The sequence below is a fragment of the Hyperolius riggenbachi genome, chromosome 8 (assembly GCF_040937935.1).
Source record: "Hyperolius riggenbachi isolate aHypRig1 chromosome 8, aHypRig1.pri, whole genome shotgun sequence".
Classification (NCBI taxonomy): domain Eukaryota; kingdom Metazoa; phylum Chordata; class Amphibia; order Anura; family Hyperoliidae; genus Hyperolius; species Hyperolius riggenbachi.
In genome coordinates, this window is record NC_090653.1 from 272,861,732 (window position 1) to 272,888,466 (window position 26,735).

At 46.4% G+C, this 26,735-nt stretch overlaps 2 protein-coding genes across 3 annotated transcripts in view; both read right to left on the minus strand.

Moving 5' to 3' along the window:
• Positions 1 to 4,291, minus strand: part of LOC137528410 (uncharacterized) — a gene marked incomplete at its 3' end in the record, with an annotated part of 6,005 nt that extends 1,714 nt beyond the window's left edge. The window contains exons 1-2 of the mRNA XM_068249702.1: positions 4,205 to 4,291; positions 1,612 to 1,733 (exon numbers count right to left, since the gene is read on the minus strand). Coding sequence (XP_068105803.1) covers positions 1,612 to 1,733; positions 4,205 to 4,291 — 209 coding nt within the window. The remainder of the gene's footprint in view (positions 1 to 1,611; positions 1,734 to 4,204) is intronic.
• Positions 1 to 26,735, minus strand: part of MED27 (mediator complex subunit 27) — a 390,553-nt gene that overhangs the window by 279,179 nt on the left and 84,639 nt on the right. The window lies entirely within an intron of this gene.

Sequence of the window (26,735 nt, forward strand, 5' to 3'; positions counted from 1 at the left end):
GGAGGAGACGGCAGAGGAGACGGCAGAGGAGGAGACGGCAGAGGAGACGGCGGAGGAGGAGGAGGAGACGGCGGAGGAGGAGGAGGAGGAGACGGCAGAGGAGGAGGAGGAGGAGAGGAGACGGCAGAGGAGGAGGAGGAGACGGCAGAGGAGGAGGAGGAGACGGCAGAGGAGGAGGAGGAGGAGGAGGAGGAGGCGGCAGAGGAGGAGGAGGAGCGGCAGAGGAGGAGGAGGAGGCGGCAGAGGAGGAGGAGGAGGAGGAGGCGGCAGAGGAGGAGGAGGAGGAGGAGACGGCAGAGGAGGAGGAGGAGGAGACGGCAGAGGAGGAGGAGGCAGAGGAGACGGCGGAGGAGGAGACGGCAGAGGAGGAGGAGGAGACGGCAGAGGAGGAGACGGCAGAGAGGACGCAGAGGAGGAGGAGGAGACGGCAGAGGAGGAGGAGACGGCAGAGGAGGAGGAGGAGGAGACGGCAGAGAAGAGGAGGAGGAGACGGCAGAGAGGAGGAGGAGGAGGAGACGGCAGAGGAGGAGGAGGAGGAGGAGACGGCAGAGGAGGAGGAGGAGGAGGAGACGGCAGAGGAGGAGGAGGAGACGCAGAGGAGGAGGAGGAGGAGACGGCAGAGGAGGAGGAGGAGGAGGAGGAGGAGGAGACGGCAGAGGAGGAGGAGGAGGAGGAGAGACGCAGAGGAGGAGGAGGAGGAGGAGACGGCAGAGGAGGAGGAGGAGACGGCAGAGGAGGAGGAGAGGAGGAGACGGCAGAGGAGGAGGAGAAGACGGCAGAGGAGGAGGAGGAGGAGAGACGGCAGAGGAGGAGGAGGAGACGGCAGAGGAGGAGGAGGAGGAGGAGACGCAGAGGAGGAGGAGGAGGAGGAGACGGCAGAGGAGGAGGAGGAGGAGACGGCAGAGGAGGAGGAGGAGACGGCAGAGGAGGAGGAGGAGGAGACGGCAGAGGAGGAGGAGGAGACGGCAGAGGAGGAGGAGGAGACGGCAGAGGAGGAGGAGGAGGAGACGGCAGAGGAGGAGAGAGGAGGAGACGGCAGAGGAGGAGAAGGAGGAGACGGCAGAGGAGGAGGAGGAGGAGGAGACGGCAGAGGAGGAGGAGGAGGAGACGGCAGAGGAGGAGGAGAGGAGGAGACGGCAGAGGAGGAGGAGGAGACGGCAGAGGAGGAGGAGGAGGAGACGGCAGAGGAGGAGGAGGAGGAGGAGACGGCAGAGGAGGAGGAGGAGACGGCAGAGGAGGAGGAGGAGACGGCAGAGGAGGAGGAGGAGACGGCAGAGGAGGAGGAGGAGACGGCAGAGGAGGAGGAGGAGGCAGAGGAGGAGGAGGAGACGGCAGAGGAGGAGGAGGAGGCAGAGGAGGAGGAGGAGGAGGAGGAGACGGCAGAGGAGGAGGAGGAGCAGAGGAGACGGCGGAGGAGGAGGAGACGGCAGAGGAGGAGACGGCAGAGGAGACGGCGGAGGAGGAGGAGACGGCAGAGGAGGAGGAGGAGGAGGAGGAAGAGACGGCAGAGGAGGAGGAGGAGGAGACGGCAGAGGAGGAGGAGGAGGAGGAGGAGGAGACGGCAGAGGAGGAGGAGACGGCAGAGGAGGAGGAGGAGGAGGAGACGGCAGAGGAGGAGGAGGAGGAGACGGCAGAGGAGGAGGAGGAGGAGACGGCAGAGGAGGAGGAGGAGACGGCAGAGGAGGAGGAGGAGGAGACGGCAGAGGAGGAGGAGGAGGCAGAGGAGACGGCGGAGGAGGAGGAGACGGCAGAGGAGGAGACGGCAGAGGAGACGGCGGAGGAGGAGGAGACGGCAGAGGAGGAGGAGGAGGAGGAGGAAGAGACGGCAGAGGAGGAGGAGGAGGAGACGGCAGAGGAGGAGGAGACGGAGGAGGAGGAGGAGGAGGAGGAGACGGCAGAGGAGGAGGAGGAGGAGACGGCAGAGGAGGAGGAGGAGGAGACGGCAGAGGAGGAGGAGGAGGAGACGGCAGAGGAGGAGGAGGAGGAGACGGCAGAGGAGGAGGAGGAGGAGACGGCAGAGAGGAGGAGGAGGAGGAGGAGACGGCAGAGGAGGAGGAGGAGGAGGAGACGGCAGAGGAGGAGGAGGAGGAGACGGCAGAGGAGGAGGAGACGGCAGAGGAGGAGGAGGAGGAGACGGCAGAGGAGGAGGAGGAGGAGGAGACGGCAGAGGAGGAGGAGGAGACGGCAGAGGAGGAGGAGGAGACGGCAGAGGAGAGGAGGAGACGGCAGAGGAGGAGGAGGAGACGGCAGAGGAGGAGGAGGAGACGGCAGAGGAGACGGCGGAGGAGGAGGAGACGGCAGAGGAGGAGGAGGAGACGGCAGAGGAGGAGGAGGAGGAGACGGCAGAGGAGGAGGAGACGGCAGAGGAGGAGGAGGAGGAGACGGCAGAGGAGGAGGAGGAGGAGACGGCAGAGGAGGAGGAGGAGGAGACGGCAGAGGAGGAGGAGGAGACGGCAGAGGAGGAGGAGGAGACGGCAGAGGAGGAGGAGACGGCAGAGGAGGAGGCAGAGGAGACGGCAGAGGAGGAGGCAGAGGAGACGGCAGAGGAGGAGGAGGAGACGGCAGAGGAGGAGGAGGAGACGGCAGAGGAGGAGGAGGAGGCAGAGGAGACGGCGGAGGAGGAGGAGGAGACGGCAGAGGAGGAGGAGGAGGCAGAGGAGACGGCGGAGGAGGAGGAGGAGACGGCAGAGGAGGAGACGGCAGAGGAGACGGCGGAGGAGGAGGAAGAGACGGCAGAGGAGGAGGAGGAGGAGGAGGAGACGGCAGAGGAGGAGAGGAGGAGGAGACGGCAGAGGAGGAGGAGACGGCAGAGGAGGAGACGGCAGAGGAGGAGGAGACGGCAGAGGAGGAGGAGGAGACGGCAGAGGAGGAGGAGGAGGAGACGGCGGAGGAGGAGGAGGAGGCGGAGGAGGAGGAGGAGACGGCAGAGGAGGAGGAGGAGACGGCAGAGGAGGAGGAGGAGACGGCAGAGGAGGAGGAGGAGACGGCAGAGGAGGAGGAGGAGACGGCAGAGGAGGAGGAGGAGGAGACGGCAGAGGAGGAGGAGGAGGAGACGGCAGAGGAGGAGGAGGAGGAGGAGACGGCAGAGGAGGAGGAGACGGCAGAGGAGGAGGAGGAGACGGCAGAGGAGGAGGAGACGGCAGAGGAGGAGGAGGAGGAGACGGCAGAGGAGGAGGAGGAGGAGACGGCAGAGGAGGAGGAGGAGGAGACGGCAGAGGAGGAGGAGGAGGAGGAGGAGGCGGCAGAGGAGGAGGAGACGGCGGAGGAGGAGACGGCAGAGGAGGAGGAGGAGGAGACGGCAGAGGAGGAGGAGGAGACGGCAGAGGAGGAGGAGGAGACGGCAGAGGAGGAGGAGGAGACGGCAGAGGAGGAGGAGGAGACGGCAGAGGAGGAGGAGGAGGAGGAGACGGCAGAGGAGGAGGAGGAGACGGCAGAGGAGGAGGAGGAGGAGGAGACGGCAGAGGAGGAGGAGACGGCAGAGGAGGAGGAGGAGGAGACGGCGGAGGAGGAGGAGGAGACGGCGGAGGAGTTAATAAAAATGATCTGGTTTTATCCCATGGAAGGTGCGGAGGAATCTTTTGAACATTTCCACCTACTCCCACAATGCTCCCGATAGCAAGCCATTTCCTGTTCCATACAACTGAATGTGGGTAATTGGCCTCCTTCCCCAAAGTAAGAAGACTGGAAATGGTGCAAGGGTAAGTGCACCATCCCTTTCCTAGATGAGTGATTGAAAAGACCCTGGCAAGCAAATTCAAAACTATTTTACACTTTTTAGTCATGAAATCTAAGTTTCACCATAGTTGCTCTTTTACATAAAAATTTTAACTGTTGCTCGCACAATAAAAAGTCGCTTATTTTCATTACTTACTGACTAATGAGCATTTCCTGAGGCTCAGTAGTAGGGATGATCAAAGAGATGCACATTTTTCCAAGTTGATTCAAATTTGTATGCATATATAGGCAGCTTGAAATTGGACCAATCAATTTAAACCGGGTTTAAACTGAGTGGTCAATTTTCAAACTGCATATATGGCATTAAAAGTTTATACACAAGTGCATCAAAATTTGCATCTCATTGATCATCTACTCAGTAGTTCCTACAAAACAGAACATGACACTCCCCCATAGGAAAAGGCCAAATATGGCCGCAGTTTGCTGCTCACAAAATCGCCTTGTGGGGGCTGTGGAGGTAACAGCTCACCTCAACGGCTTCCACAGCACCCACAAATGCATCAGAGGCAGAGAGAATAGTGTGCCGTGTGCCAAGCTGCTCATACAGCAGTGCCATCTGTCGGGTCCTCCCACAGATACAGTTTGTTGCCGGTGTACTGACAAAGTTAGAAAAAATATATACCTTGCTAACCTCAGAAGAAAGGAGAAGAGGCAGAAATGTTACTATTCATAAACTATTTCTATGAAAATTGGAACATGTGAATACAGAGTGCAGGTGCGGCAGGGTTCTGTGGGGGTTCCTGAGGAGAAAAACTGCCACTTACCTGGGGCTTCTATCAGCCCCCTGCAGTGGTAATGCCCCACGCCGTCCTGCTCCCATCTGCCGTTCCCCGCAGCCGGCACCGGGCTATTATTCGTCTGTCACACAGACGAATAATGCGCGTTGCCGTGCCTCCGCTCGCGTCATCTGAGGCTTACTGCGCAGGCGCAGTACAACGGAGCCTTGTACTGCGCTTGCGCAGTAAGCTTCCGATGACGCAGGCGGAAGCGAGCGGGTGCGCGGCCACTGTAGCGCAGCCGCAGTTCGATCCCATGCCGCTTAGACCGGGGCCGGCGGCGGAGAACAGCAGATGGGAGGAGGAGGACGGCGTGGGACATTACGGCTGCACGGGGCTGATAGAAGCCCAAGGTAAGTGTCTGTTTTTCTCCTCAGAAACCCCTAACAGAACCCCTTTCAAACTTCTAAGCGCAGACATTGATTTGTCACTAGTGGTTTTTTTATAGGATGAGGAGAAATCAAACAGGGCTCACTACTATCAAAATGATGCCATATGCACGTGAGGCTAAACTCATGTCCCACTTACACACAAAAATTAGCTTTTGATAAAAAAGGATTGTCAGCAAAAAATATGGATAAATACTACAATTCTCCAATAGCTTTCCCAGCGTCTGCACAGATGGTTCTACATATGTACCCTTTTCTCTAGGGCTCATTAACTGTAAGAGGTGGACTCTGTAATCCTCTGGCAATTGCTGATTGGTATTCAAGCAGAATATTGTAGTTTAGCGAACAACATGAAATCTGTTTCCTGTAGCAACGAAAAAGAGAAATAGAATAATTTCACTTCGACAACTCGAAAAGTCAAGAATGATATACAGCCATGTGCAATAATAATTTCATATTCTGTTCCTAGTCATTCATGCAATAGGAGCAGACAACTGTCAACCTAGTTCCATCCCAAAAAAATGCTTGGCAATTGCACTTATGAATATGCGATTTTTTTCAGCCTACAACCGAATGTGCGATTTCAATTGATGAAGACCTGCAGCCTTCAGCTGATCTTTGTTTTTGTTGGCAGGTGTGCGTTTTAAGGCGTCATTGGCCACAATTCACTAAGCTTACCTCCGGTCTTAAAGGGGTTCTTTCGCAAAAAAAGTAGGCAGTTAAAAAATGTGACAGATGACAGGTTTTGGGCCAGTCCATCTTTTTAAGGGGGATTCTCAGGGCTTTCTTTGTTTTCAACAGCATTTCCTGAACAGCAGTTTAACTGCCAACATAGTAAGATACCAGCCAGCCTCCCTAATCACTTGCACACTATTATGTCAGTTAGACTTTGCAACTGCTGTTCAGGAAATGCTGTTGAAAACAAAGAAAGCCCTGAGAATCCCCCTTAAAAAAAATGGACTGGCCCAAAACCTGTCATCTGTCACATTTTTTAACTGCCTACTTTTTTCGCGAAAGAACCCCTTTAAATAACGTCTATATTTATCACCATGGTGACGAGGCATGTAGTGTTCAGGAAACATTTGACCTCAAGTTACCTCTTCTGTCTTTAAGTTAACGCTTTAATCCTTAAAATAACTCCAGAGTTAAAGACAGGCTGTTAATTAACTGTGTGAAAACTACAGAGGCCTCAATTCACTAAGATCATGCTGGAGATAAGGCAAAAGAAAGCTTGCCAAAACACAGTGAGTGAGTTATCTTATCTCTTCATTCCTTAACCACCTGAGCGGTCTGGACGAGCTCAGCTCGTCCAGTACCGCCGGAGGTCGCCGCTCAGGCCCTGCTGGGCCGATTTTCATGAAATAAAGTGCAGCACACGCAGCCGGCACTTTGCCAGCCGCGTGTGCTGCCTGATCGCCGCCGCTCTGCGGCGATTCGCCGCGAGCAGCGGCGAAAGAGGGCCCCCCTAGCCGCCTGAGCCCTGCGCAGCCGGAACAAAAAGTTCCGGCCAGCGCTAAGGGCTGGATCGGAGGCGGCTGACGTCAGGACGTCGGCTGACGTCGATGACGTCACTCCGCTCGTCGCTATGGCGACGATATAAGCAAAACAAGGAAGGCCGCTCATTGCGGCCTTCCTTGTTTATTCTGGGCGCCGGAGGCGATCGGAAGATCGCCTCCGGAGCGCCCTCTAGTGGGCTTTCATGCAGCCAACTTTCAGTTGGCTGCATGAAATAGTTTTTTTTTTATTTAAAAAAAACCCTCCCGCAGCCACCCTGGCGATTTAATCAGAACGCCAGGGTGGTTAAGTTACCTCCTCTGTAGTTTTCACACACAGTTAACAGCCTGTCTTTAACTGGTTATTTTAAAGAGACTCCGTAACAAAAATTGCATCCTGTTTTTTATCATCCTACAAGTTTAAAAAGCTATTCTAATGTGTTCTGGCTAACTGCAGCACTTTATACTATCACTGTCTCTGTAATAAATCAACTTATCTCTCTCTTGTCAGACTTGTCGGCCTGTGTCTGGAAGGCTGCCAAGTTCTTCAGTGTTGTGGTTCTGTGATGCATCTCCCCCCTGGAGGCCCCTCTCTGCACACTGCCTGTGTGATATTTAGATTAGAGCAGCTTCTCTCTCTTCTCTCTTATCTCTTACAAGCTGGATAAATCGTCCTCTGAGCTGGCTGGGCTTTCACATACTGAAGAATTACAGACAAGGGCAAAGCTGTTTGCAGGAAGAAACGAGCAGCCTGAAACTTCAGTGCATGAGAACAGAGTGAAAGAAACACACAAATGATCTCTTGAGATTCAAAAGGAAGGCTGTATACAGCCTGCTTGTGTATGGATGTATTTTCTATGTGTGGACATATTGTACATCAACCCACTTCCTGTTTTGGTGGCCATTTTGTTTGTTTATAAACAAACTTTTAAAAACTGTTTTTAACCACTTTTAATGCGGCGATGAGCCGCGAAATTGTGTCAGAGGGTAATAGGAGATGTCCCCTAACGCACTGGTATGTTTACTTTTGTGCGATTTTAACAATACAGATTCTCTTTAAGGATTGAAAAGTTAACTTAAAGGGATACTGTAGGGGGGTCGGGGGAAAATGAGCTGAACTTACCCGGGGCTTCTAATGGTCCCCCGCAGACATCCTGTGCCCGCGCAGCCACTCACCGATGCTCTGGCCCCGCCTCCGGTTCACTTCTGGAATTTCTGACTTTAAAGTCTGAAAACCTCTGCGCCTGCGTTGCCGTGTCCTCGATCCCGCTAATGTCATCAAGAGCGCACAGCGCAGGCCCAGTATGGTCTGTGTCTGCGCAGTACACTCCTGGTGACATCAGCGGGAGCAAGGACACGGCAACGCAGGCGCAGTGGTTTTCTGACTTTAAAGTCAGAAATTCCAGAAGTGAACCGGAGGCGGGGCCGGAGCATCGGTGAGCGGCTGCGCGGGCACAGGATGTCTGCGGGGGACCATTAGAAGCCCCGGGTAAGTTCAGCTAATTTTCCCCCGACCGCCCTACAGTATCCCTTTAAAGCCCGAAGAGTTAACTTTAGATTAGCCTCAGGTAAAAAGGTTTCCTGAATACTACATGCCTCATCACCATGGTGATAACTCTATAAAAAGTTATTAAAGACAGGAGATAAGCTTAGTGAATTGAGGCCATTGTCTGTGGAAAACTGCACTTATCCACAGATATGAGTGTAGTCCCAGCCTTCCGATGCTGAAACAAAGCTGAGCTCACCGGGCCAATTTTACACAAATACCTAAAACCATCTGGTTATCATAAGTAAAGGTAGCATTTTGAAATCTGAAAGTGCTGACCAGTTTCCTTGCATTTCGATGCTGCAAAAGTAGAATTACATTGGAATTGCTCCATTTAGGGAATAGTTAATAAGGCCCGAAAGAGTTCCTGCCATGAAAACACAGCACAAGTCATTAGCTTTGCCAAGTCTTTATTAGCGCCGATGTGCCATTTTTTGAAAAAAAAAAGTAAAAATCATTATTTGCTTTACACTACAAACATCTCCATGGAAACCTGACATGTAAGATCGTGTACAACAGGATCTTACCAATCGCTTCATCATTAGTGTTTGCCAGCTTTTGCTCTGACTAGTGTCATTATTGCCAGGAATATATCTTTTTCTAAGCAAAACACAGAGTACGGAAGAGACACCTGAAAGGATTCATCGGGCTACAATGTGGCCCGTTTACAGTCACCGACGCGAATGGCTAACTGTCTCCAACATTAAAGTGTATGGACAGCCCAGAAGTTTACTCCCATCTGCTCCTGTAACACCATCATACATTAAACATGTATGAAACTTTGCATTTCCTCTTTGTGCTAAGAGAGCATTTGCATCATACAATTAACTAGCACAAAAAAAAAAAAAAAAAACACTGTAGCAGAATAGCAAACCGTTAAACCGCACCTTTCTTCAATGGAAAGCTACTAGCTCCAGTGGAAAGCTTCTGGCCCCACCAGAAGAGGTGATAACATTTTGTTTACAGGTTTGTCAGATCCATTTAGTAAACATTAGCAAACTGCCGAAACTGAGCTGTACTCAACCAAGAAGCAGAAAGAGCTGAGAAGTGATCACTAGATAGATTTTAATATATAAATACAGCAATTCTGCAATAAAATGCAATGGCAGCTTTCAGAGCAGGTAAACTGCTTTAAGAATTTTTAATTAGTAAACAGACAATATTACTTGTGCACAAAAGCAAATATGATAACTGTTAACATTCAGTAAAAATGTGTTTTCCTACTTTTTAAGTCAATGTTTTATCCCACTTGAAATAACCCAAATCTTCGGAAATTAGCATTTATTTAATTTATAAAGCAGCAACAGATTACGCAGCATTGGACAAAACATAGAATGATACAAATGACAGACATAACGTAACACGGTTAAACATTGGACAGTTTTGAATTTTTTTCACTCCCACACTTCCTCCAACCCAGAAGGAGGAAGCGTGGTAGGGACTTCAAAAGCATTCCAATTGCGTCCCAAGTCACTACCACGCTTCCTCCTTCCGGGTTGAAGGAGGAAGCGTGCGGGTGACTGAAACGCAACATGGGATGCGATTGAAGAGCTTTTGAACAGACGGCAGCATTGGTAAGTTAACCCTCCCTCACCCACCCCCACAGGTGCTGTAATTAACTTTTCGATTCAGAGTACCTACGAGTAGGTAGCTACTTGGGAGAGCATGCTTAGTGATGGCTTCTGCTGATGACTTGATCAGCAAAATCGGTAACCAGGGGGAGCAGCGCGGAAGAGGAGAGGTCTGCGGGAGCTGCTGAATTAGGCAAGACTTGCCGCTACACTGCTAATTACACGGGGGGTAGCTTAGACACAAGAGGGGAGTGGACCACACTGGGGACAGAAGGGCACATACAAGAACATCTACAAGACTCCAGGAATATGACCAGCTCTTGCACTGGCATCCACTATAATCTTTATCATGACAGGTTCATTGCAGCGGTTCATCAGTATCTGTTCAGATCTGTCACCTTGTACACTTGCTGGAATAACTGGCAGCATAGTAGAAACACAATTATCACAGTGGTTAAATAGCGAGAACTGTGAGCTCACCTTGCTCTGAAAATTGAACTGTTGCCTCACCTTAATCATTTGTGTAACAGGTGACTATTACGCTCCAAACCAAAGTTCAGAATAGCATCAAGATAGTATTTAAATATACTGTTTGATTTTCTAATTTTAGTTTTTAGCTACATCCTCCGGCTACAACCCACCCCCATCACACCACCACATACTCCCCTCCAAAGGTTTTAAACGTCAGGGCCACATGACCCAGCCACCCGAGGGCGGTACATGCTCTACCTACATACATTAGAGGCGGCAGAGCACGAGTGTAGTTTACATTTACTGACGTAAACGTTGCATCTTCTGACCATAAATTTGAGGCAACGAGCAGAATGGCTAATCTGCAATTCACATGTACAAAGGGAAATTCAAAAATCTATTAGATCTCAAAGAACCTGTAAGGTAGCGATAACACTTGTCTGCAGAAACTACAGGCCATTCCCAGCAAGTGTTTTTCCACTGTGTACGCTTGTCTGCGTTTTAAAGTAAACCTGAAGTGAAAATAAACTTATGATATGAATTGTGTAGTACAGCTAAGAAATAGAACATTAGTAACAAGAGTTTTTTCCAGTACAGGAAAACTTCAGTTATCTATGCAAAAGAGCTCCTCTGAGTTCTGACACTGTTCAATACAGTACTGTTTTTGAAGCACTTAAAGAAACAGACAGCTTGAGATAAGGTTTTACTGCAGGAAGTTAAGGGTCATTATTTCTGCTTTGTTTTATAGCTCAAAATACAGAATGTGGTTTTAAAACTGCAACTGACAGAATTATGCTATGTTTTTTTCTTTTTAAAAAGCTATATGGCTGAAAAAAATATGAGACTTGCCACTAATGTTCTAATCCTTATCTGTACTATATATAAAACTCGCTTTAATGCATGTGTTGACGAATTGCATTAGTTGTATGGAAAAGTAGAGCTGGTTGTACCTTCAAAGTGGATCCGAGATAAAACCCTTTTACTCATTGCATAAAGGGGATAGATATATATATATATATATATATATATATATATATATATATATATATATATATATATATATATATATATATATATATATATATATATATATATAGCATTCCTCAAGCCAAATACTTTGTTTTGTTTTAATACTCTAATTCCCTATAAACTAAACAAGCCTTGCCCACGGCTTTTTAGAGTGCCTTGGCAATGTAGCAAGGGCTTATGGGAGCTCAGTCTAGGCAGGAGGAGGTGGAGGTTACTAGCCAGTGATTTCAGAGGCAGAGGGGAGGAAGGAGGAGGAGAGGGGACTGAAATTTGTCACATTACACACAGGCAAGCTGATAGCATCTCCAGCCCTCAGCCTGTGACAAACAGAACATGGCTGCCCTCATTGTATCACAGGAATAAATCAAACTCCTGAAGCGGTTTGCAGCTAGATTTGCTGTGTAAACCATCTAAACTTTAGATATATAGACAATTTACTTGTTAGTTTTTCATCTCGGATCCCCTTTAAATGATATGCAGAACAGATACCTTCTGAAACCACAGTATGCCTAAAGAAATTTATTTCAGGCGATTTCACATAGTGGCACAACTCACAAATTATACGTTACGTAAAACATACTGAGAGACCCATACAGCATCTATATAAAGTGATTATATTCACATTTTACTAAGCATTTTCTGGAAGAAGCCCAGTCCTATATGACATCCCTGTCGCTGTGTCCATGTGTTGTGCCTGGCGTGCATGCACTCCAGGTGGACGGACTTTAGAGAGCAGAGGAGTGAGAGCACGGGTGAGAGCATGGGTGTGAAAGTGCAGCTGTTTACATGGCAGGGGGGGGGGGGGGGGGGAATACCAGCTGAGGCCTAGCACTCATTTGACAGGCAGTCCTTTTACCTAGTATCAATATAACATAGTAAAGCTCTAAACCAGGAGGATTATGAAGAAACTTGTGCATAAAAGCAGTTCATAATTTGGACTTTGCACTATGCCTAAGAAGCTATGTATATTGTCGCTGCGTTTTGTGGCACCAGCCACTTTAAGTGAAGACGTCAACAGCCATCAAATTTAGGCATAAACTGTCGTGAAATGATTAGGGATGGGACCAAGTGGCTCTCTAGAATTCTGGATAATTTGGCAGTGTTCCCAATGCACCCATCAGCTGCATAGGCAGATTGGCAAACCCAAACCATTACCATGATGGTATCACGTGCATGCAAGCAGTAAGCCATGGAGCAGGGGGACAGAAGGGCGGGACAGGCTAAAACGGCAAAGGAAATTTGGGCACACCATCAATCGTAATGAGAATTACAGCTATAGCAGTGTTCAGACAGTAGTTTGGGCACTGTCAAAAGACAGAGCCAAAATTACTATTAAAAAAAAAAAAAAAAAATATAGATTTCGGCCACAAGCAATAGCTGGCAGATGAAATAAGTTATCCTCCTAAATCCACGGCAGCCTGGAGGGGGGGGGGGGGGGGGGGCGATTAGTAATTTACGCCGCTGGGAGTTTTTCAGGAGCAGGGCAGGACTGGAAATTTGGGCACAGGGAAAAGTCAAGTCACCTTATTTACATGCATGTGACAGAAGGGGTTGGGTGGGCACGATACAGAAGGGCCATTAGAAGAGTAGAAAGGGTGGGAGAACAGGAAGGGGGTTCTCTTATTCAGCCTTCTCATCAGAAATTTTTACATGGTGTTAGATACACTTTTGAGTGCAATCCCTCCCACTGTTCCAAAAAGAGAGTCATCTAGTAGACTCCACCCCTTCCCTAACCAGACTTCACTTCTCATAGTAACACTTCAGTCACTGGATTTGCAATCACTGTAGCTGCTGTTAAAGGCTTTTACAATAGCAGATGCCTTCCCTCCTACGCATCAATTAATTTGCAAATGCTCTCAGGTTGGGAAATAATGAAGCAGGGGGAACGAGCCTGTGCTGGTGTGTCTTGTTATCTGGAGGTGGATGCTGTAGGCGAGGTGAAAAATTGTGCCACAAGCGAAGAGGTGCCAAGGGATAGAGGCTACATGACACAGCATGCTGACTGTTAGCGCTTCCATGTGCCCTGCAGTTCTGGCACAGCGGAAAGATGTGATTGCACTTTTTCATAACGAGGAAAAATTAGCTTTTCAGAAACCTTCAGACCTTCAACACAAAGTTCCTGCACACAAACAAGACTGCACTACCATAACTTTACATGACAGACCCACTGCCGAACTCCACCAAGACTGTCAGAGTTGGGATCCTCGGTACTGACATTTTATTTAAATTATACCCGAATTCTAGACCGCAGGTTTCAAACGCCAGTCCTTGAGGGCCATATGCATGCCAGTGATTAGGATGGACTAAGAAAGAAATGTGTTCTCCTTGATGAACCACACTTTTCCTGATTCAATCCCATCCATCAGAGCTGTGCCAAAAATGTTTGAGGACCTCGGCCCTTGAGGACTGGAATAAGACATCCCTGGTCTAGACTCTAGGCTTCCTCAACCATACTGTAGTCCACCGATCCAGCACAAGGTCCCTCTATACCTGTGATTCAGCACGAGTCAAATAGGTTTTGCATTCCCAAGCCAGGATTCGAACCCTGGTCTCCCATGACAAAGGCAGAGCCCTTAAACAGTACACAATCCAGCCACATCCTGTGCACCCTTAGCTGCAGTGCCAGCACCCTTCTGTTTACAAACTAGCTGAGACTGATGAGATTCCTGTGCCAACAGCTGAGAGCTCAAATTACAATTGTGATTACTTGCAGCTGAGGGGGGGGGGGGGGAATTAGACAGGCTCTTCACTCTAAACACAAACCGGGTGGATTAATCTGTGTTTTCCCTTGTGTCTGGTGCATGGGTTCAGGTGTAATTTGAGATTTTGGAAGGAAGTCTTTGAAAGGGATAGAAGCAGATCAGTGACCAGGCATCAAAATGCATTTTTGAAGGGTTAAAAATGGACCAAAAAAAAAAAAAACCACACAACTCAAAACTTCCTCTGCTCTAAAACATTTGCATCAGCATAATAACCTTTAAAGAAAATTTTGTTACAGTGGATACAAATCCTAAAATAAATCGGCAGTGTTTACATCTGGATTTAATGGAAGGAGAGATTAGGTCTACACCATGGCAATCAGCGGACACAGCTGCGGGATCAAATTACAACTTGTGCTTCGTTGCAGATGGGGGGGTTAGACAGGCTAAACGCTCTAAATACATGCAGGGTGCATTTATCTGTTTTCCTTCTCTCCTGTGCAAGAGTTCAGGTCCACTTTAAAGAAACTTGAATGATTCACCAAATAATTTGCAAGATTGAGCCGAACATATTAAATAGCAAATACATTTTGTGTCACTAGGCCAAGCCCCTCTTGGTCGGGCCGAATCCCTTATTTATAAATTGAAGATGTACAGCTCTAGTTTGAGAAATGTACTTCTACTTCACAATAAAAATAAATAAATGTGGCCATTTCAGATGCAAGTGGAGATCTCCTTTAAGTATACAAGCTCATACATTTCAGAACATCGAGCTACTGTAGGGGCACCTGGGTTAAGCTGCGACTCACACCAGTCAATGAAAATTAACATACCGTGCAGCATAATGAGGACAGGAAAGCAGGACTGCATGTTCCAGCTCAAACTGATTAATTGGAAAATTGCACGAGACCTTAACTGTCACAACACTCCCTTTCCCCAGCCAGTAATACGCACGGACGTAGAACATATGGCAGCGAGAGCCTCAAAGAGATATCTTTTGTATGGGTGGGTGATTTCTGCCAGTCTTCAGAGACTCACCCAGATCAGTTAAACCAATAAAATGAGAGAACTCAGCCTATGAACATGCTGCGGCTGTAAAACTACAAATAGCAGTGAGCCCGTACAGCTTGCAACAGTTTTTAACGTAATAGGAGGCTCCCAGGTAGCTCCAGTATAACAATGGTTAAAGTGGACCCAAATTAAAAATACAAGATTTCAGAAATAAAATCTATTTTCTAAATTAGAATAATAAATAGCAGCCTTTTTCAGCTGCATGATGACAAATAAAATATTTTACATTTATTGGAGGAACCCCTCCCCTCCCTTCCTTTCAAATTGCCGGGACAGAATCCGGCAAACTGGTGGAGTAGATGGTGTCCGGCAAAGGAGGAATTGCTAATGGCTGCCCCCACTATAACCCTAGTTCAGAAAAGAGAAGGGTGAAAAGCATGCACTGAAATGATCATAGGTTTGAAGGAGTGTTTATTTTTGTATGTGTCAGAGTGGTGCAACTAAATATTTTTAATTTAAAAAAAAAAAAAAAAAGTTTGGTTTGGGTCCGCTTTAATAGCTAGGAGTATAAGTAGCTCTATAGTATCAACAATAAAGTATACAAGGTAGGGTCCTACCTTGTGGATTTCAGTAGGCCTTAGTTGAAATAAAGGAATATTTATTGGACACTTTCTAAAAAATTAGAACACGTTTCACGGCAGCAGCTGCTTCATCAGGTGGAATACAGTGCCTTTAATGCACATCAGTTTCTGGGCGCCCGTGAACTGATTGATCGTGCATTAAAGGCACTGTATTAGACCTGATGAAGCGGCTGCTGCCGTGAAACACGTGGTCATCCCCCCCTGCCCCCTTTCAGATCTACTACAAACTGTGCACAGCTTGGAATTGCACTAATCAAACACATCCTATCCATTTTGTCTGGTCCAATTTCAAGCTACATAAAATTAGCAGACACTGGTGACTTCCTTTACAACAAACAAGCTATTATAGGTTGCAATCTTCCAGGATAATGCAGTCTGTGGCCCTGCATGCTGAAAGCAGGACGACAACCATAACAGATGCTCCACCCACAGCCAGCCTCATACTCCTGCAGCTTAGCCACTTTGGCCTCAATTCACTAAGGGCAGTTCAGTAAAATACTGTATTCTGTATTGTCACCAAAATTTCCTGCATGCAATAAAAGTTTGGCGATACACAAAAAAAAAAAAAAAAAAAAAAAAAAATGCATGCTTCAATTCTCTAAGCTCTGCTTGGTTAATCTCACCAGCTGTGGAGCAGGTCAGGCAGTCCTCCCACAAGTGGTGTGCAGGAGTTGGAGTTTTTCTGTACAGTGCATCCCTATGAATGCTTTTAGATGTACTGCAGCCATCACAGGAGGCTCTTCTATATACCAGTATACCAATATGCACATCAAAAGGGAACCAGTAAAGGCCCTAAAAGAAAAAGCCTGCAGAACATTTTATGCCATCAGAAGACCGCTTTACCACCTAAAACCAACAGTGAGAGTCTGGGTAAAGATATTCAACAGCATCATCACCCCAATCCTGCTCTATAGCAGTGAGGTATGGGGCCCGGTCACCTACCCTGACCAATCAAAATGGGACTCCAGCCCAACAGAAATCTTTCATCTAGAGTTCTGCAAGTATCTTCTCCAAGTCCATTGCAGCACTTCGAACTCAGCTTGCCGGGCAGAGCTAGGTAGATTCCCACTATGGCTGACTATTCAGCAGAGGGCGCTCTCATACTGGGAGCATATACAGAGCAGCAGCCCCAGCACTTACCACCAAAAAGCCTCACCGAGCCAGGGTGGCGAGGCCATACCACGCGCTCACAAGCAAAGCATCAGCAGCCAGCCCAGCCAAGGCCACCAACACAGGCTGCCAAAAGCCCAAATAAAAGGAACGATAGAAAGCTGCAAGGACCGATACCTAGAGGAATGGAGAAGTGGCATAAAGAACTCACAGAAACTCACTGTACTAATCACTACAGAGGGAGTACACAATGGCTGCATATCTGGAGAGGCTACACCACCACAAAGACAGACAGGCCTTGAGCCTGTACCATCTGAGCGCCCACAACCTGGAGATAGAGACAGGGCGCCACAGACAGACATGGAAGCCCCGGGAGGAGAGACTGTGCAGACAATGTGACCAGGGGGTCCTGGAGGATGAGGCCTACTTCTTGCTACACTGCAGCAAATATACACCTGTGAGGACTGTCCACTTCCAGAGACTCTCCGCCCACATCCAGGATTTTACCTCCACAGATGAGAGGAAACTACATCCTACTGGGGAGGAGGAAACAACCGTGCAAATAGCTGCCCGATATGTCACAGCCTGCCACCAACTGAGAGGAACATGATACCACATGGACTGTATTCCCCCCCAATACCCCCCTATGGACTGTATATCCCTGTCCGCCATACTGTCCCTTACATACCCCAACCCCCTATATCCTTCCCTTATTCCCACAATCCCCCTCCCTTGCTAATGCTTTGTTTTGCTTTGGCAATGCCAAATGTATTTGGTCCTGCCAATAAAGCTTTTGTGGATTTGGATTTGGTCTTCTCCTGCTCTGGGTTCTGAAGTCCTGTTCCCTAGAGCAGAGTTCTCCAACCCTGTCAAGGCCCACCAACAGTACATTTTGCAGAAAACCACAAACCTGCACAGGTGAGGTAATTAGCATCTCAGCAGAGCTGATTAACTTCCTCTGGATTTCCACAAAACATGTATGGTTTGAGGACAGGGTTGGGGAACACTGCCCTAGAGTATCGGACCACATTGGGTGAGAAGGGCTGTGTGGCTCTCCCCATTGGCGGCCAATGTATGGAGTGTAAGTTATCGGCTGGTCAGAACTGGAGGTAAATACTGAACACTTTGGCTTGATTTACCGAATGCTTTAATGTTTGTGAATTGTAATTTTACGTTTATTTACTGCACAAGTCAGTAATTTAGCTCACTAGTCGGTCATTTTACTTTTCAGTATGGTAAAAGTTTAGTGAAATGGCATTTGGCAAGACTATCAGTAAAATCAGTGGTTCTCTGAAATGAGGCCTTTGTGTAAGGTAATCAAGTTTGTAACAGGATATGTAGCTACAGAGATCCAATTTTAAAGGGAAAATTTGAACACGGAGTACAAAAAAAACTATTAGATGGAATATTTAGTTCTGTGAATGAAGATAGGCGTCAAGGCAACAGCCTGTTAAAGTATTTTAGCATTACATCTACATAACCGATACTAGGCATTGACAAGGGTAAGCCCATAGATGAAAGAAGCTTTGTTCAATATTTAATTGGGGAAAAACATACCAAGCAAGTGTTCCTGCATGTTTTATGATAATCTGGCCACTGGGGGCACTGTTCCACAAGAGCAAATGACCCTGCAAGTGTGAGCGGATGGGGAAGTCCCAGAGATGATCAGAAATGCAAACATGAAGATCAAGGCGATGTTCTGCTAAGAATTTTAAGCTTGTATGTAGTATGAAATGTAGATAGATCTTTCCTGAAGGATAAAAGTTTTTTTTTTCTCCAGCTATTTCAAACATGAACAGCCTCTTCCTATGCAGGAAATCCCTGTCTGCTCAGAATTATATAGAAAGGGGTTATAAAACAAAAAGCAAAGATGAAGACATTTTCCCTAAGACTAAATGAACTGCGCCTTGTAATGCTGGTATATGGAGTCCTGCGCAAACACTGGAGATGGCCAGTTCTGGCTACAAGATACAACTAAAGGCCTTTTTCACAAGGGAGGTCGATCTGCGCATTTGACGAGCAGTTCAGTGTCCCATCTGCCACCCACCAGTGCAATTGCAGTGGTAGTAACACGTGTGGCATGCGGTGGCAGAGGACCATGAAAGAGTGTGCAGGGCCACACCCACATCTAACTCCACGGGGGGGAGGAGTCTTTGTAGAATTGGCACTAATGTTGTTTCCAGTACAGCTCCTCTTTAGTTTTAAACAGTGTGTAAAGGGTATAAGAAAACCTGGAGAGGGGTTTGCTCGCTGTGTAGATTTAGATTGTTTTGGGACCTCCATGGAACATTTGAGTCTTTAGTTTGGGAAGGGCACTAAGACCGGAAATGAAGAGGAGGAAAGCGGGCCGGGGGGGGGGGGGGGGGTTTGAAATCACAGGTCGCTGCATGCTGTAATGAAAAGGTCATTAACAGCATTAGATAAAATGGGGGAAAAAATAAATAAAATAAAAAATGTTGAGCTACTGATACAGGGAGTGCAGAATTAGGCAAATCAGTATTTTGACCACATCATCCTCTTTATGCATGTGGTCTTACTCCAAGCTGTAAAGTCTCGAAAGCCTACTACCAATTAACCATATTAGGTGATGTGGATCTCTGTAATGAGAAGGGGTGTGGTCTAATGACATCAACACCCTATATCAGGTGTGCATAATTAGGCAACTTCCTTTCCTTTGGCAAAATGGGTCAAAAGAAGGACTGGACAGGCTCAGAAAAGTCAAAAATAGTGAGATATCTTGTAGAGGGATGCAGCACTCTTAAAATTGCAAAGCTTCTGAAGCGTGATCGAACAATCAAGCGTTTCATTCAAAATAGTCAACAGGGTCGCAAGAAGCATGTGGAAAACCAAGGCGCAAAATAACTGCCCATGAACTGAGAAAAGTCAAGCGTGCAGCTGCCAAGATGCCACTTGCCACCAGTTTGGCCATATTTCAGAGCTGCAACATCACTGGAGTGCCCAAAAGCACAAGGTGTGCAATACTCAGACATGGCCAAGGTAAGAAAGGCTGAAAGACGACCACCACACAAGCTGAAACGTCAAGACTGGGCCAAGAAATATCTCAAGACTGATTTTTCTAAGGTTTTATGGACTGATGAAATGAGAGTGAGTCTCGATGGGCCAGATGGATGGGCCCGTGGCTGGATTGGTAAAGGGCAAAGAGTTCCAGTCCGACTCAGATGCCAGCAAGGTGGAGGTGGAGTACTGGTTTGGGGTGGTATCAAAGATGAGCCTGTGGGGCCTTTTCGGGTAGAGGATGGAGTCAAGCTCAACTCCCAGTCCTACTTCCAGTTTCTGGAAGACACCTTCAAGCAGTGGTACAGGAAGAAGTCTGCATTCTTCAAGAAAAAAACTTGATTTTCATGCAGGACAATGCTCCATCACACACGTCCAAGTACTCCACAGCGTGGCTGGCAAGAAAGGGTATAAAAAAAAAAAAAACTAATGACATGGCCTCCTTGTTCACCAGATCTGGACCCCATTGAGAACCTGTGGTCCATCATAAAATGTGAGATTTACAAGGAGGGAAAACAGTACACCTCTCTGAACAGTGTCTGGGAGGCTATGGTTGCTGCTGCACGCAATGTTGATGGAGAACAGATCAAAATACTGACAGAATCCATGGATGGCAGGCTTTTGAGTGTCCTTGCAAAGATGGCTATATTGGTCACTGATTTGTTTTTGTTTTGTTTTTGAATGTCAGAAATGTACATTTGTGAATGTTGAGCTGTTATATTGGTTTCACTGGTAAAAATAATTGAAATCGGTATATATTTGTTTTTTGTTAAGTTGCCTAATAATTATGCACAGTAATAGTCACCTGCACACACAGATATCCCCTAAAATAGCGAAAACTAAATACTTTCAAAAATATTCAGCTTTGATATTAATGAGTTTTTTGGGTTCATTGAGAACATGGTTGTTCAATAATACAATTATTCCTCAAAATACAACTTGCCTAATAATTCTGCACTCGCTGTAGATATAAGAGTGAACGTTTACTTTAAATTCTATTCCATGGTCACATGACCTATTCTGTAGGGTGTGGTTTTTTTTTTTTTTGTTTTTTTTTTTAAGAACCTATAGTAATCTCACTGAAGTAAATTAAGGACCACAATTGCATGACCGTTACTTCAATAACCCTTGCCATGACCGGTTCTGACCAGAGCAAGGCTTGCCAACTATTGTCAATAGAATTCCTCATTCAGAAACCCAGTCCAGGTTTTCTTCAGCTTCTCTCCAGCATTCTCATCCAGTGTGCGAGACTTTTTGGAGTTTCCTCCACCAGGTGGCAGCCAGAGCAGCTGCCTAGTTTTCCTAGGCCTAAAAAACAGCCCTGCTGATATGCTTGCATCTCCTGTAGCCCGACAGGAAGCTTATGGGAAATTATGTGCAAAGGGGGGGGGGGGTCATTGGAACGACCAAGGAGGAGGTACCAGGTGGACTATCCATGATCTGCAAAATTCTGTTACAGAAAGGGTAACTTCAAAGTCTGGCCTGAGAGTACCTTTAATTTTTTTCATTTTAATATTACACTGGCCATTAGGAGAAGGTGAGCACAAGCCATAGTCATCTCTTCCCTCCTTCCGTTGTATAAAGCGACTCCTTCAGCCAACAACCTCCGCAGTGATTTATTAGCAGGGAAGCGGAGCCTAATTTAAGAGCATTACTGGGAAATGATTGATGCACGTTTGTTTTCTCATGCATCAGCTAACTTGTATGGACATTGCACAGTAAACGCCAGCAAATGGCAAGAGCCTAATTACCTTTAAATGTCTCCCTTTCCAGACCTGGGATAAGTGCTTCCTCTCCTCCTGGCATGGTTACGGCCTTGCTAGGGCCTGCGCCGAACAAAAGCCAGGACAATGCGTGAGGATGAGAGAGTCAATATATGGCCTGAAACCACCAAGCCAGAAGGAGGCTCGGCTCTTGTTGGGTCTCCATGATTAAGTCTAAATAAGCATTTCTATTACATTTCACACCTTGGTGCTGGCCAGCCGAGACATGGGGCGGGTGGAGTGGGTAGAGAGAGAGCGTATGTTAGATGGAAGGTCACCCTTCCAAGGCTTCACAATGGTTTCCTCTACACTGGCTGCATGAACAGGGAGAACAGGAGCATGGCAATATGGAGGGAGTAGATATCTTAAAGTGGACCTGAACTCTTGCACAAGACAAAAGGAGTTTAGAGAGTTTAGCCTGTCTAATCCCCCCTCACTTGTCACTAATCACAACTGTAATTTGATCTCAGCTGTGTCAGCTCAGGAATCTTGGCAGAGCAGGTAATATGTAGGCACATGAGGTTAGCTCTATATCCGCTTTCATGAAAGCAGGAAGTAGACAATGCAGAGTAATTGCAGGATTTGTATCAGCTGAAACATTTTTCTTTAAAAGGTTATGCTGTAGCTTATCTTTTAGAGCAGAGAGGAAGTTCTGAATTCAGGTCCGCTTCACGATGCATGTAATTTCACTTTTTTTTTTTACAGCCTGAATCCGGAGAATCCAAAAATTTTGTAAAAACTGGGAGTTCCCATTTTAAAACCAGTATATTCAGGTTTTCTCGTCCCCTTTAATAGAACCCCCTTGCAGCCTGGATTTGGTTCCTATCCATAGGATTTCTCCAGAGACTGAAGCCTTTTCAGGCAGGAAACGCTTGCTGGGAATCCATCCTGCCTGATGGGTGCCGGCAACGAGCGCAAACCCAATCCAAGCGCTACTGCTCGCCTTAAAAATGCAAATGACTTCCAAAGATTAAACACCTACTTTGCTTAAATACTCTTGATAATGAGTTTTCTCCCTTTTTTAAACATCTTTTAAAAGATGTTTCATGTTGGCAACTGCTGGAATCTGGGCTAAATTGTTTTAATTTGAAACAGCACCATCTGTTGTCAACATAACCGAGCGCGGCACAGAAGCAGCAAGACAGCTCTGCAGATCCGCCACCGTGCTGCTGGAAGGAGATGGGGGGTACACATTAGAGACTGAGACAAGTTAGGCGATTACAGCAGAGGAAGCAGTATAAAAAGGAAATTCCCTAAAGAGAACCAGTAGTCTGTACTTTAAAGTAAAGCTGGCACTGTACGCATCTTTATACTACTGTGTGGCCACATACCACTATGCAGTGCCCATGGATAGGATACAATTAAAGGGGCACTATGGCGAAAATTTTTAAAATTTAAAATATGTACAAACATACAAATAAGAACATTTCCAGAGTAAAATGAGCCATAAATGACTTTTCTCCTATGTTGCTGTCACTTACAGTAGTTAATAGAAATCTGACTGAAATGACAGGTTTTGGACTAGTCCATCTCTTCATAAGGGATTCTCAGGGATGTATTTTCAAAAGCACTTTGTTTATTTTGGCAGTTGAACAGAGCAACTGCCATTCACTGTATAGGGTTTGGACAGAGCAACTGCACGTATTACTTTTTTCGCCATAGTGCCCCTTTAACTGCCACATGTGCCAAGGAGGATAACTTAAAGCCTCATCTACACGGTACAATTTTCCATCAGATCGGATCTATTAGATCATTTCCAAGCGGTCCAATCAGATTGCATTAGATTTTGCAATAGATTTTGGGTACTTCTCAAACCAAAATCTATTGCAAAATTGATCTGAAACAATTTGCACGTCTACACATGATGCAACTTCTTATTAGATCTCTCTAATAGATCCGTCTATCTGATGGAAAATTGTACCGTGTAGACGAGGCTTAACACTAGTGTTACTGCAGCTCTTAAAGCAAATCTGTAGGGGGGGGGGGGGGGGGGAGCAGTAAAATACATACATCGCAGGGGGAAACTTACCTTGGTAGAGGGAAGTCTCTGGATCCTAATGAGGCTTCTCGCGTCCTCTTCAGCCTCCTGGATCCAGTGCAGAAAGCCCTGGAAGCTCCACGTGCAGCAAAGCCCAGACCCCGTGTTGAAAGCTTCTACTGCACCTGCGTTGGAGCCCTGAAGGTAAATATCTGTCTGCTGCTGCGCCTGCGCAGGGCTTGTTAGCGCTTGTCCGAGGAATTTTTGGGGGAAGCCAGCGCTAGATCCATGGCTACAGAGAAGGGGGTCTCATTCAGATCCCGAGGCTTCCTCCTCCCAAGACAAGTACACCATAGGGGCTGTTTTTGTTACAGGTGTACTTTAAGCCTGGTACACACCTTCAATATTGATTGGCCAATTTAACCTCTTCCTTTTAGTAGGTCAACGGATTTTGAATACTACGAACAGATTGCATAGGTAGGCTCTAAATACACAGGTGGTAAAATTGGCCAATCAAAATTGGATGTGTACCAAACTTTAATGAAGTGGTCTCACCAGTAATTGAAAAAACTCTTATAAGCTGAAATGCTCATTGCTACTTCTGTCAGACGGGTTAGACAAGTCTTCAACTAACTGATGACTAGGAGCCACTTCCCAGAGCATTGCAGAGCCAAGTTTTACAGGTCTATAAGAGCCTATGGGAGTTGGAACCCAACAAAGCATTTAACGAAAACAGGGCGGAGGACATGAGAGCTGATATAGTTTTTGGCAAGCAGATTATTATGCAGTTGGGCCATTTAGTCTGTAGACCCGGTATATAAATAACGATTTTTGCTTTATGCACTTGAGTGCAGACTGTACATTTTTTTTCCCATAAATACAAAAAGTTGGGGTGCCTTCTGGAGATACTAAAAAGGTCACACGGCATACCAGATGCAACACTGATACATTGTGTGTGGACCTGAACTACCTTAGGCTCTTACAGACCTTAAAGGGCAACTTTTCCCAACCACAGTAGTAGAGAAAGAAAATAAATCACAACATGGCAATAAGCAAAGTAAGAGGTTAAAAATGTAAGCTAGATCAACAGATGGTGGATACTTGTCATTGTTATCACCGTCAGTTTCTCTAAGTTTCACTTTAAAGAGGCTCCGTAACAAAAATTGCATCCTGTTTTTTATCATCCTACAAGTTCCAAAAGCTATTCTAATGTGTTCTGGCTTATTGCAGCACTTTATACTATCACTGTCTCTGTAATAAATCAATGTATCTTTCCCTTGTCAGACTTGTCAGCCTGTGTCTGGAAGGCTGCCAAGTTTTACAGTGTTGTGGTTCTGCTATGAACTCCCCCTTTCAGGCCCCTCTCTGCACACTGCCTGTGTGATATTTAGATTAGTGCAGCTTCTCTCTGCTCTCTTATCTTTTACAAGCTGGATAAATCGTCCTCTGAGCTGGCTGGGCTTTCACATACTGAGGAATTACAGACAAGGGCAAAGCTGTTTGCAGGAAGAAACAAGCAGCCTGAAACTTCAGTGCATGAGAACAGGGGGAAAGAAACACACAAATGATCTCTTGAGATAAAAAAGGAATGCTGTATACAGCCTGCTTGTGTATGGATGTATTTTCTATGTGTGGACATACTGTACATCAACCTACTTCCTGTTTTGGTGGCCATTTTGTTTGTTTATAAACAAACTTTTTAAAACTGTTTTTAACCACTTTTAATGCGGCGAGGAGCGGCAAAATTGTGTCAGAGGGTAATAGGAGATGTCCCCTAACGCACTGGTATGTTTACTTTTGTGTGATTTTAACAATACAGATTCTCTTTAAAGAACAACTTAAAGAGACACTGAAGCGAAAAAAAATATGATATAGTGATTTGGTTGTGTACTATGAAATACTAGAAGATTAGCAGCAAAGAAAATATTCTCATACTTTTATTTTCAGGTATATAGTGTTTTTTCTAACATTGCATTATTCTATAATATGTGCAGATTACACAACACTCAGCATTCAAAATGAGTCTTTCAGAGCAGTCTGTGAACTAATGACCTCTCCTCTGGCAGAGGAAAAGTAAATAGTCCAGGAACAGTTGAGATAATAAAAGTCAGATAACAGCCCTCTCCACGACTAACTTAGTCGGAGAGCTTAATGTCTTGTTTGCATAGAGATAACTGGAGTTTCTCAACTCTTCCTGTACTGGAAACAATTAGACTGATGTATCTGATCTTAATGTTTTATTTCTTAGCTGTACTACACATACAAATCATATCAATTTTTTTTCGCTTCAGTGTCTCTTTAAGGGAGAAGAATATGGAGGCTACCATACTGCCTTCTAAATACCAGGTGCCTGGCAGCTCTGCTGGTCTATTTAGCTGCAGTAGTGCTTGAACACCAGTACATGTCAGACACACCTGATCTGCTGCGTGCTTGTTCAGGGTCTATGGCTAAAAAGTAGAGGCAGAGAAACAGCAGGACAGCCAGACAACTGGTGTTTGAAAGGAAATAAATATGGCAGTCTGCATAGCCCTAATTACAGTTGTCCTTTTAGAATTACATCCCATTTCTTGAATGCTAAAAAAAAAAAAAAAAATAAGTAAATGCTAGTACTCAAAGAAGGGGGGGGGGGGGCGGGGAGTAAGAAACTGGGTAAGCAAACACTGTCCCGGGCCTTTTCCTCCCTTTTCTTGTTAAAGGACAACTGGGGTGACATGTGACATGAGACCTGTGTATGTGCAGTGTCAAACACAAATAACTAGGCTGTGTTCTTTTTCCTTTCTCTGCCTGAAAAAGTTGATCAGGTATGCAAGTGACAGTTTCTGACTATACCCTCACTGGTAAGTAATTCTAGCCATAAAACTTTCCTGTCAGTAAATGGCTTCTGAGAGTTGGAAAGCGATGAAGGGTCAATAATTCATAGATTTGAGCTCTGGCATACTTCAGTAAAGGTGTCATTGAGCAGACAATGGGCTCTATTCATAAAAAACTTTACCACAAGTTTTCCGCTCAAAACAGGGGACTTTCCCGAACATTTAGCAAAGTGGGCATTCATAAAAGCTGTTCCCGCATGAAAATCTACAATCCCCCAGCAGAGCGAGAAATTTCCGCCTTCTCCAGTGTTTTTCTAGATTTATCTAGAAAAAAGTAACAAAATGGCCAATCATAAAGATTAGAGGAAGCGGTATGTGGACGGGAAATACCGCTTCCTCTGATTTTGCGGATTACATACAAGTGAATGGGACAGACCTCCCAGAGAGAGCAGCGCACGGAGGGACTCTGCCGGCTGAAGCGTTTCCGCATGCCTTCCGACAGCTTACCGCCAGCCTTCAGCGGGAGATCTCCGCACTTGCATCGCAGCTGCCAACATTTTTATGAATGACCACCCAGAAGTCTAAAATACCGCTGCGGTATTTTCCCTCCAGGAGTTTTTTCGCCACAACTTTATGAATAGAGCCCAATGGAAAAAAAAAAAAACCTTAAAAACTAGATTGAAAACAAAATAAAAACA